The following is an 11,645-nucleotide window of genomic DNA, read 5'->3' on the forward strand; positions in this document are numbered from 1 at the left end:
CCTTGCTGTTTAGTGTGTCACACAAAAGAGGAACAGCCTAGGACCTCTTCTCACTAAATCATTGTTTGATCCCTTTCTTTTATTTCATTTTGGTTCCTACGGAGAAGTGAAAGTAATCAAGGAACTTTAATGGTGGTACGAAGGAGAAGATTCTCAGAGTCAACACCCCGTACCGAACTCAGAAAAAGAACAGGAGCTAGTGGCCTCGGGCACAGGCACAGGCGGTGGCAAGTCCTCGCCGAGCGGAAAGGGGAACTAACGAAGCCCCAGAAAGTAACAACAAGAAACAGAAGAGAAACAAAAACCAAACAGGAAACAGAAAGTCAGGGAAAGAGTCGCGGGATTTGATTCAGCAGGGTCATTCACGCCCTTTCTTCGAGCAAAAAAGGTTCAAGTGCTTGCAAAGATTTCCCGTACACAAGTTAAATATCTAAACTCAAAATTCTTCTTTTAGGTCTTCCCCAGGAAACCCTGTACCGTCTGTGCTTTTGTCAAGAATTACTACACATACTCATATCCTGCAGAGGATGTTTATCATCGATCATTCTGTTCAAGACAAGCTTCCATTTACTAGAAGGAAGGAAATTTCCCCATCTACGTGGTGCTTTTCGATTAATCTTGAAGATCTGACGAGATTTTATAAACCGCCTGGAACTTCCTCCGGCACTGTGTGGCAAGGAAAAAGACCTTAATTTCTGTCGATATACTGCCTCATCTTCTTCACATTTTGTGATGGAGAAAAATAATTTTCTATATATAGACATCTTTTGTAATTTATTTCAGCATGAAATACACGCCTTAAATCTTTGCCACCTTTTCTGCTGTCACATGAAACGCTGACATACGTTAATATTATTCAACACCAAAAGTCGCCCATAAGTGGCCCACGCCTAGATTCTGATCTTTACATTGCATAACTCCATTGTAGTATAATTTTACTAGTGGGACGATGACCAATAAAGGTGGTAACACAACTACTAAACAAATTAGAGAAATTCTGAATTTTAATGACGAGTTGAAATGGAAACAGTTTTCAAGTAGACGATTGGAACTCATCGATAAGTTCAATCTAAGCCATTTTAAGGCAAGTGAACAAGACTATAATATTAAACAGATTGCAACTATACTGAGGACAGAATTCGGATATCCAATAAAATATTCACAAGAGTTTGAAAAATTAGTGACAGCTGCTGTTCAATCAGTCAGAAGAAACAGGAAAAGATCAAGAAATAGATCCTCCTCTACTTCCTCGAACTCATCAGGAGAACCAAGTAGTAAATTTAGGAACCTCAGTAATAAAATCCTGGGTCCCAACATAGGAAGCCCAGCATTGCCTCCCGTTCAGACAGATTCGTACCAACCTATCCAGCCATCAAATGGACTATACATTTATCATGGACCCGTCCAAAATAATGCCCCGGTATTAGCACCAAATAGCAACTTTACCCAGACACCAAATCTCACCGGGAATAATAATACGCCATTTCAAACCTTCCCTGCAAATCATTACAATCAATCAATAAATCCTGTACAACAACCTGTCTTCAATAATGCTCAAACTACCTTCATCCATCAACCTGGTAAAATTGCTCCTTCATATATACAATCACCATTCCGACATCAGAATATGCCCCAGATTCATCTACCATCTACCAATAATGCAGCTATACGACATGATGATAGGGGAAAACCTATACGATCAGCTAGTATAGAGAATTTAACCAATAGCAATGGTAATAATAATACTTTATATCTTATCCTAACGGAAATAATTCATAATACAATTCCCTTAGCAGAACAGGCTAAAAGCTGTAACTATAATCCAATTAATATTATTCCCAATATATCTGAATTTCCCAATGCTAACGCCATTCCGGATCAAAAAACTACGAACCATGATTCAAATTCAATTCCATTTTTCTTGAGAGAAAAAATTCTGATTGATATTCAAAGATCAAGAACTTGCTTGAAAATATCCCAATCTTTGGCAACTAATGATAATAATATCAATTCTTCAAACTTTAATTTATTAACTTTGGGAGAATTGGCAATAAAAATTTCAACAACTTTTGTTATCGAAAGATTTTTCGAAGATTTGCCATTATCATCAACTGAATATATTACTTCAAAAATCGTATCATTAGAAAATTTAAAGGATATATCTAAAATGTTATTTGGTCCCGCAACAAGATATAACCTTAGTCAAATGGAAACGAAAATCTTGTATTTATTGTTAGGTGGTATAGTGAAAGATTTTGGCTTTGACCCCACTCTCTATCCATTGAGTGAAATAATTTATCATATCATAATGACTAGATATCCATTAGGATCAAATGTTAGTAAAAATACCTCTCCTAATTCTAGTAATGCGACCACTGCCACAACTACAGCTACTTCTAACACTTCGAACGCCGTTGTTCAAACTTTAAATGGATTTCCACCTATGAACGCAAATATGGCCTTGCAATATGTATTGATCCCACCAAATAATACTCAAACGCCTCCATCGATGAACCATCAACAATTTCAACATAGAAATGTTATTATGTCAAGTTTACCAATGAAACCTCAATTGGCAAATCAAGACGTTAATAAGAAAGTGATTCTTAAATTTAAAAACCAAGAACAAAATTTTGTTTTCCCATTATTATCTAACTCTCCTCCTACAATCATTGAAATATTAGAAAACTCCAAAAATCTATTCAAGATATCCAACCCAAACCAAACAATTGGAATCTTTTGTAATAACATATTCATCACAGATGATTACAAATTATCGCAACTATTTAATACATTCACACATGAACATCTTATCTTAGAACTTCGGGAGTTGAGGACTTTAAATCAAGACGTATCCCACCACAATTCTATTATTTCAAATGATAATATCAAGAAACAACCTACAATTTTGCCCACTAAAATTATGTCACCGCCATCAACGCAATTACCCAATATTCAAAGTCCAAGATCTTTGCAAGCGACAATACCAACTGTCCCATCAAATCATTTCACGACAAGAACAGATTCGTCAGAGCCTAGAAAGTCAACATCGTTACCACCAATTAAAGGTCAAAAAAATGAGGTCTCTAATATCACTAACAACCAGAATGTTTCAACTAAACTTCATGGTTTAAAGTTAATGGTGTCAACACCTGCAAAACCAATTGATGATAATGAAGATTTTTCACCAAAGACAAATCCAATTGCTTTACCATTACTTCAAACTATTAATACCTGTACACATGACGGCAATAACGTTGGTAATAATGAAGAAAAACAGGGAACGCCTTCCATTAATAGTGAGACCTCAAAAGATGCCAGCGAACAAAATCCGGCTGTTGCTTCTGTGAGCAAAGTTGAAACATGAAATAAAAGCAATGACAAACTAATAAGAATGCATCTTCAAGTAAAGCGATAGAAAAGGATTCTACCCCCCCTTTAAGCTCTACCTGATCTCAATCAACTTGGTTTCCAACCACTATCAAAAATCAAAAATTATACATCCCTATAGAATACCAAACTTCAACATGAAGAAACCGATAAAAGAAAGAATATAGGAGTATATTATTTTTTGTGTAAATTTATAGAAAGCATATAGACGTTTTCAATATTCATTAATAATTATCGACAATAATACATAATTTTTTTTTGAACGTCCTTGGCCTAGAATTTACATAACTTACAAAGAAAGTAGAATAAATAGTTATGTAGATTTTGAACTCCCTTCTCCATCCACCTCCTCATCCTCACCCTCATCTTCATCTTCATCTTCCCCTTTGTCTTCCACGTCGTTGGTTTTTTCCTCTTCCTCTTCTTCAAACGGTGGTAATTCTAACACTTTAAGTTTATAAGATAGAGAATATTCTTGATCTTGTAATAATTGTAAAGATAAATCACAAAATTCCTTATCATGGAATCCAACAATTGCTCCATAAGTAATCCCAGTAATTAAATATTCTGAATCTTTATCAACGTCATCGTTTTCCATAAATTTCAATTTAAATCTTTTATGAGTTTTCTCAAAGACACCCACATAAAATTCTCTTGTATTATTTAATGAATCATGAAAATGTGGATAGTAAGTTTTATCTATATTATCTACATTTTTTCCCGTATCGCGTACAACTCCAGGAATATTTAATTGTTGTTGTTGAAGCTGTTGTTGTTGTAGGAAATGTTTCTTATTTAACTCAAATAATTTGGGGCATTTTAATTTAATGAAATCTTTTAATATTTTCCATTTCAATCTACAAAATTTGAATAGGATAGATTTATTTTGTAATGTCAAAGTTTCTAAATTATCTAAATTGCCAATGGCTATATGCTCGTCAACTTTGATCATTGATTCTGGCTCTAGGAAAGGTGGGAAGTTTTCCAGTTTTATTTGAAACATTCCTCTATTTGTCATTTGTCTTCTAAATGCGTTTTCATTGAAAAGTTCTTTATAAGTACCCATGTTACTAGTATCGATACTATTATTATTTATTAAGTTTGATGACATCAATCTATTTAAAGGCCCAGAGCTGTTAGGTTGGTTAAGGGTTTGCGTTGGATATGTTGGTGCTAATTTCTTTGCTGGTGGTTTTTGGAAATATTGTCGTCTAGTAGTAGGTTCTTTAATATTTTGATATTGATGCTGATATTGGTATCGTATTTGAGGAATATTGGGCCTCCGAATTACAGGAATATTAGCAGTATCATTCCTTGGAATAAGAGGTTGCTGTTGTTGCTGTTGTTGCTGTTGTTGCTGCTGCTGCTGCTGTGGCTGTTGTTGTTGTTGGGGGTAAAGGCCTCTTGGGCCTGAGACTGGTGATGGTTGTGAATAGGCCGGTTGTGATGGAGGTGGTCCAGGTGCCATTGACCTAGAAAAGAAATTTGGCGACATCATTGGATAAATTGGATATGAAGTAGTTTGGCTTGAAGGAGGATTACTGGGCATCATACGTGGAACAATTGGAGGCGGAACAGTTGATCTTAATAAAGGCGCAGACGAAGGTATATTTGCAAAATAATCAACAACAGTTCCTTTATTTTCGTTGCTTTTATACTCCTCATTCTCTTCTTCACCATTGTGATTATTTAAAGCTTCGTTACTATTCTGGTGTGTCGTAAAAGGAACATCAGGTTTCAACATTGGAATCTGATATGCATAAAGATCGTAATAGTCCCACTGGTACGTATTCAACGTTCTAATCAAATTATTCAAAGTTATTTGATTTAAAGAATCCTTCAAAACAATTAGACAACTTTGGAAAGTAAAATATGGTGGGACAATTGAAGTCATTGGTGGTAAAAGTCTTACTAATTGAACATTGGAATGATGAATGATACCACCTATAAGATATTTGACCTGCTGCCAAGTTTTTCCTGGTGGAAGATTGTCAATTCTAAGTAAGAAAACATTTAATTGGTTTTGTCCTGCCCCATTTCCCTCACTTTCAAAGCTGGAAAGATTATGCGTCATTCGTGTGGACGGCTTTGAAGAAGATGATTCAACTTTTCGGTTTTGTTCCTTTTGAATTCCACTTAAAGTATCTTTTTCCACCTGAGAAGCTGTGTTTCTTTGTAAGGATAACTTATTGATCCCTACTTCAATATCAACCAATCTTTTAGAACTATCTTCGTTCATTTTGTAGAAAGAAAAAAACCTTTCTTCTCTATGCTATTTCTGACCACAATAAAACACTTATTTTGCAGTAACCTTAACAGTTTTAGATATGAGATTTATGTCTAAAATATTTCTCACAATAAAAAGGTGAAATATTTTTTGTTCCCTTCAAGAAAAGAGGATGTGTCCTTATAGTGACAACTATGAAAAGAACAAAAATGTGTAAACTTAAAAGTTCATTTAAGAAGATTATTTATTACCTTAAAATTAAACTTGGAAAGTCCGTGGTGAGGTTCCGGGTAACAGGCTTCTGTCATTTAATTAGGGGAAAACGTCACAAATTCCGAATTTCCGTATTATGTAAAGGTATTGGGGCGCACAAAATATACCAGGCCCACCTTGACCAATAAGTACGTTTGTAAGTACATATATATAACCACTGAGATATACCATTGATTAAAGTCATTAATGGGGCATTAGATTGTCATATATAAAGTATATATAGCTAAAACACCGCACCTACATAATATATATAGTCGTGGTTAGAGTTAGTTCAGATGGTACTAAGCTTACTACTCCTTAATGCTTAGAGTTAATCTGGGCTGTTAATTCTCCCTGTTTGATCAAAGACTCAGGAGCATCCATAACTGGTAACATAACTTCAATCATTCTAATTTTCGAGTTTTCATTGAATTTCTTGTCCCCAGTCATTTCGTTCCACGCACCTGTGGTAGAGACTCTATAATTTTCATAATCTTTGGCACCGAACGTTTCTAACAATTTCAAATGTTCCCAATGTTGAATTTCGTTATACGCAGCAGTTGGACCATGAATCAATTTCTCAATAGTATAACCCTTATTATTTAGAACAAACAAATATGGTTTCAAATTCCATCTAATCATGGTAGAAATCTCTTGGACTGTCAATTGCAATGAACCATCACCAGTGAAAAGAATAACTCTCCTCTTAGGATCCAACTCTTCAGCTGCCATTGTAGCACCGAGAGTACAACCGGTAGCAAATCCAATAGATCCCCATAACACTTGAGAAATACAAGTCACATTCTTTGGAAATGTAGTTTCATTAATACCAAACCCGGAAGTACCTGTCTCAACAATGACGATATCACCTTCTTTTAAAAACTTGGATAATTGATTCCACAACCATGCTTGTTTCAACGAAGTGGAAGGTCCTATTGGCGCATTGTCTGGTACTCTGGTTGGGACAGGTCTTGGCTTATAACTTTGAACATAATTTGGAATAATATAGTTCAATTTATCTAGAAGAAATTTCATTTGAACACCAGGGAAGGTAGCTTTCTTGATCCGAACGTAATCAGAGTGAAATTCAACAACGCTCTTCGTATCATATGAATAAGAGAACGAACCAGTATTGAAATCTGACAATAAGGCACCAATTGACAAGATTAAATCAGCAGATTCCACCGCCTCTTTGACCTCAGGTCTTGATAAAGTACCGACATAGACACCACCATACCTTGGATGTTGTTCATTAATAGCACCTTTGCCCATTGGAGTGACAAAGGTTGGGAATTGTGTCAATTCAATTAATTTGTTAGTCTCAGCTTTGACATCATGTCTTGAAGCGCATGCATCTACCACTATAATTGGATTTTTGGATTTTTTAACTAACTCTAGTACCATCCCTAAGGCTTCCTTTTCAGCTTCTGGTTCATTTTCATGCAAAGATAAATCGATTGGAGTGTTTAATAAGTTGGCAGGAACTTTCAAATCAAAGAAATTAGCTGGAATACCTAAATAAACTGGCCTTTGGGCAATATAAGTAGTCCTGATACATCTATCAATTTCGGCGGGAGCAGCAGTAATATCGGTAAGCATAGCAGTAGTCTCAGAAATATTGGAAGACATTCTATGGAAGACAGTAAAGTCACCATTACCAAGAGTATGGTGTAATAGCAAACCCTTGGCTTGAGAAGTGGTTGATGGAGTGCCAACAACGTGTAGGACACCAACATGTTCAGCATAAGAACCGGCAATACCATTCAATGCTGATAATTCACCGACACCAAAGGTTGTTATCAAACATGACATACCTTTAATACGAGCATATCCATCGGCAGCATAAGCGGCATTCAATTCGTTTGCATTACCTGCCCATCTCATGCCTGCGACTTCATAGACTTTATCTAATAGTGTTAAATTGAAATCACCTGGTAGACCAAAAATGGTATCGACGCTAACTTGGTGTAATCTTTCGAATAGGTAACGACCTAAAGTAATTTCAGACATTTCGATTTTTTGTTTTGTTTTTTATTTGAGTTTTTTTTGATTGTATTTGTTTTTGTATGGTTCTTTTTCTTATGAAAAGCATGAGAAATAGAATGTTAATTAAGTAAAGTCAATTGCTAATCAATTGTGTCTCTTTATATATGTCATATTTTCAATAGTTGCACTTTCCATAATCATTCATTTCATAAGATCACTATTACCACTTCACAATATGCAACTCTTTCACCTTTTACAGGAATTACTTATTATAGGGAATTGACGTATTAAATTATGCATTCTGTCTTTCGGTGATTAATTGCATTCAAGGAGAAAACATATTTGTGTGGACTACTTTGTTCGCAGAATCTAGGTTCTTCATATTATCATAACCTTAGAGATAGTGAACGTCGAAACATGCATTCATTGTTGATGATAGTCGTCAAAACCATATACGTATTCTACGTATCGAAGTAACTTCCGTCTTTTGGAGCTATTATAGGTTTTTTTTGGGATATTCGAAAATATGTGATAGTCAACGAGGGCGAAAGTGATCCGCCCGGAGTTTCTTACCCGAGTGAGTGAGGGAGACAGGGTGCATAGAACTTTTGAATAATTTATGCGTTTTTGAGGCCTCGAGGAATGAATAGGTCGACGAATGCAAACATACCATCGATATACCACACTAATAATGTCAAATCTTGCATTCCAATATTACAGAATTATGAATTTTACAAGGAAGGGATGGAAAACTTTCACACATTCCAGTATACTATTTCAAGCACTTAGCGTTACGTTCATTAAGGATATAACTAATACATAATCTAAGTATGTAGGGTTTTTCTCTTGAAAAATAGAAGTTCATGAAAAATAAGACATTTATTTTCTTGCTTTATTGTTTGCAGCAAAACAGCTTTCTGGTTAAAAATGTTCAGCTAAAACAGTCGCAGATGGAAGCACTTACGGGAGGTATATTAAAAAGTATACAATAAGTAACGGGCTGTTCAATGATCCTGTTGTCTACTATGAAACCTTTAACAAAAGAGCAAAGCGCGCAAGTAGTTGAACGTCATAGTAACTCTTCGATACTAAAAAGAATCATTTCCAACATATAATCTTCATTAATATATAAGTTTTCGTTTCTGTTTTTCTACATTAAAGTTGAGATAATACAAATACTTTACAAAGTTTCTTTTTCCATTCTGAAAAACACCTGGAAGAAATAAAGGGGAAGGAGGAAATCGTATGCAGTAAATAAAAAAAGAAGGTCATAAAGGGTTCACAATCAGCCATTATCTCCTTCTATTATTTCTACCACCTCTGTTTTTGTTTTTGTTTCCTTCACCTTTTTGAACACTTTTGCTTTTACTCTTACCCCTACCTTTCATATTCTTACTGTTGTTATTATTATTGTTTTTCTTCTTGGTAGCTAATCCCAACTCTTCAGCTAATGCAGTGTTCATATCCAACCCGAATTTTTCAATACGAGCAATCATTTTCTCAAATGAATCTATTTCATTTTGATCACTACCGAATTTCTTGGCACGATGTAACTTCTTATTCAACAAATCAAGAGCCATTTTCTTTATTTCTTCTTGGGTCAACGCAGGTTTTGTTCCTTCCTTTTTTGATGCTTCCTCAACCCCTACCGTAGTGGTACTTGTAGTAGTTGTAGTAGTGACGGCAGCAGCGACGGCGGTGGCCTCAGTTCCTATAACTGTATTCTCACTTGTAGGTAGTTCTGTTGATGATACAAGTACTTCTTTAGCTTGTTTAGTTTCCGTGGTATCTGCAGCCACAACTGTAGTAGTGTTAGTAGTATGGGTTGCATCTGTGGAGGCTAGTTCAGCTGCTTCAACAGTTGTTGCTGAGGGGTCAATTTCCGTGCTGGTCGTGGTAGTGACTGGCAGATCATCAATAGGGGTATTTTTAGTTGCAGATTCTTTAGCTTCCTCTGTTGTCACGGGTGTTGTTGCGGTTGCCTCATTATTGCTGTTTTCAGAATCATATTTGGTTATCCTATCAACCAAGTCTTTCTTTAATCCTTCGACGGACAACCCTTTTTCAGTCAATAGAGTCTTTAATTGCGGCACTGTTAATCTCGTGTAATCGGTCATTATGTCTTTATATTGTAGTGTTAATCTTGATGTAACTTTTTAGAGGTTACTTTTTATCAGTTGTGGTGAGAAGAAATATGAATTAGCAAAGTGTGACTGAAAAATGAGACTCTTTTTATCTACTGCTTTCTGTGCTTCTTTTCTGGGGGAAACGGCTGCGGTTTGAATTCAATTGTCGGCTAGTACTTTTATAGGTGAAGAAGTTTAATTGGCAATCATAATATATACAAGAGGAGAGGTTTGCTCCTAAAAACGATTATGGTTTACTCAAGATCCCAAAACAAGTTTAACTTTAACGTTACGGTTTGCTGGCCAAGTTGACAAATTATCGAACTGACGCGAACAATCAATATGTTGGGTAACAATGTCACGTCAACAACAAACGCTATCCAGAACTGAGCACGTGACTGTATCCGGGTAATATGTTTCTATTAGTCACAAAAATTTTATAGGGAAAAGGGAAAAAGGTAAAAAATGGAGAAAAGAACTGTCACAAAAAAGTGTGACACAATTCATGGGAAGTCTACCCAAAAGTTGTTTATTAGTCAACATGCATGTAACTTCAAAGTTGGACAGGCGAATCTTTGGGTGGTAATAGCCAAGTGATTTCCTCACTCATTATGGACTGTAAGGGTTATATAAAAGAAATAACTGCTTACCCTTTGTGTTGTTACTTACTTTCCAGGATGGTTAGAAGTAAGGTTCTGTCGTGTTCGTGTTGTGTCAAGCATCCTTATACTCCCCTAATACGTAATATTCTTGTATCTATATATAACACGACAAAGCAATCATTTCTTACCGACTTGTAGTTCTTATTAATTTTCAATTGTTTTCAAGTTATGTCATTGATTCTGAGACATATCATTAAGAAATAGAGATACTCCAAAATCTCAACACTATTAAAGAATGTCTAAAGAACCAATCTCATTAAGAGTAAACGCTGCATTATTTGACGTAGACGGTACAATTATCATATCACAGCCAGCATTAGCTGCCTTCTGGAAAGATTTCGCAGAAGACAAACCTTATTTCAACGCAGAACATGTCATCCACGTATCTCACGGTTGGAGAACTTTCGATGCCATTGCCAAATTCGCTCCAGATTTCGCCGATAGGGACTATGTAACTAAATTAGAGGGTGAAATTCCAATTAAATTTGGGGAACATTCTATTCAAGTTCCAGGGGCAGTTGACTTATGTAATGATTTGAATAAATTGCCCAAAGAGAAATGGGCCGTTGCTACTTCAGGTACGTTTGAAATGGCTTCCAAATGGTTTGAATTGTTGGGCATTAAAAGACCTACTTATTTCATTACTGCTAATGATGTCAAGAAGGGGAAACCAAACCCTGATCCTTATTTAATGGGGAGGAATGGGTTAGGTTATCCCATTAATGAGAAGGATCCATCAAGATCAAAAGTTATTGTTTTTGAAGATGCTCCTGCAGGTATCGCGGCTGGGAAGGCTGCTGGTTGTAAGATAGTTGGTGTTGCAACTACTTTTTCTTTGGATTATTTGCAAGAAAGAGGATGTGATATAATTGTTAAAAACCATGAATCAATAGAATTGGGAGTATATGATGAGGAGAAAGATGAAATAGAATTTATCTTCCATGATTACTTGTTCGCGAAGGATGATTTATTAGAGTGGTGAGTTGAATAGTTGCATTCATT

The 11,645-nt window shown here is 35.6% G+C and overlaps 5 protein-coding genes across 5 annotated transcripts; 2 read left to right on the forward strand and 3 right to left on the reverse strand.

Annotated features, from left to right (window-relative positions):
- Positions 1 to 949: 949 nt before the first annotated feature.
- On the forward strand, positions 950 to 3,367 carry VHR1 (Vhr1p; the record flags this gene model as incomplete). Its single annotated transcript, XM_003667602.1, has 1 exon — positions 950 to 3,367. One exon carries the CDS (start codon positions 950 to 952, stop codon positions 3,365 to 3,367), a length of 2,418 nt encoding a protein of 805 aa, XP_003667650.1.
- Positions 3,368 to 3,703: 336 nt separating this feature from the next.
- On the reverse strand, positions 3,704 to 5,629 carry NDAI0A02500 (uncharacterized protein; the record flags this gene model as incomplete). Its single annotated transcript, XM_003667603.1, has 1 exon — positions 3,704 to 5,629. One exon carries the CDS (start codon positions 5,627 to 5,629, stop codon positions 3,704 to 3,706), a length of 1,926 nt encoding a protein of 641 aa, XP_003667651.1.
- Positions 5,630 to 6,187: 558 nt separating this feature from the next.
- NDAI0A02510 (alpha-keto acid decarboxylase family protein) lies at positions 6,188 to 7,879 on the reverse strand (the record flags this gene model as incomplete). The annotated part of the gene is made up of 1 exon (XM_003667604.1): positions 6,188 to 7,879. The coding sequence occupies one exon, from the start codon at positions 7,877 to 7,879 to the stop codon at positions 6,188 to 6,190; it is 1,692 nt and encodes a 563-aa protein (XP_003667652.1).
- Positions 7,880 to 9,147: 1,268 nt separating this feature from the next.
- THO1 (Tho1p) lies at positions 9,148 to 9,972 on the reverse strand (the record flags this gene model as incomplete). The annotated part of the gene is made up of 1 exon (XM_003667605.1): positions 9,148 to 9,972. One exon carries the CDS (start codon positions 9,970 to 9,972, stop codon positions 9,148 to 9,150), a length of 825 nt encoding a protein of 274 aa, XP_003667653.1.
- A 906-nt stretch (positions 9,973 to 10,878) lies between these two features.
- On the forward strand, positions 10,879 to 11,625 carry GPP1 (glycerol-1-phosphatase RHR2; the record flags this gene model as incomplete). The annotated part of the gene is made up of 1 exon (XM_003667606.1): positions 10,879 to 11,625. One exon carries the CDS (start codon positions 10,879 to 10,881, stop codon positions 11,623 to 11,625), a length of 747 nt encoding a protein of 248 aa, XP_003667654.1.
- Between the last annotated feature and the right edge of the window lie 20 nt (positions 11,626 to 11,645).

This window comes from Naumovozyma dairenensis, chromosome 1, assembly GCF_000227115.2.
Source record: "Naumovozyma dairenensis CBS 421 chromosome 1, complete genome".
Classification (NCBI taxonomy): Eukaryota; Fungi; Ascomycota; class Saccharomycetes; order Saccharomycetales; family Saccharomycetaceae; genus Naumovozyma; species Naumovozyma dairenensis.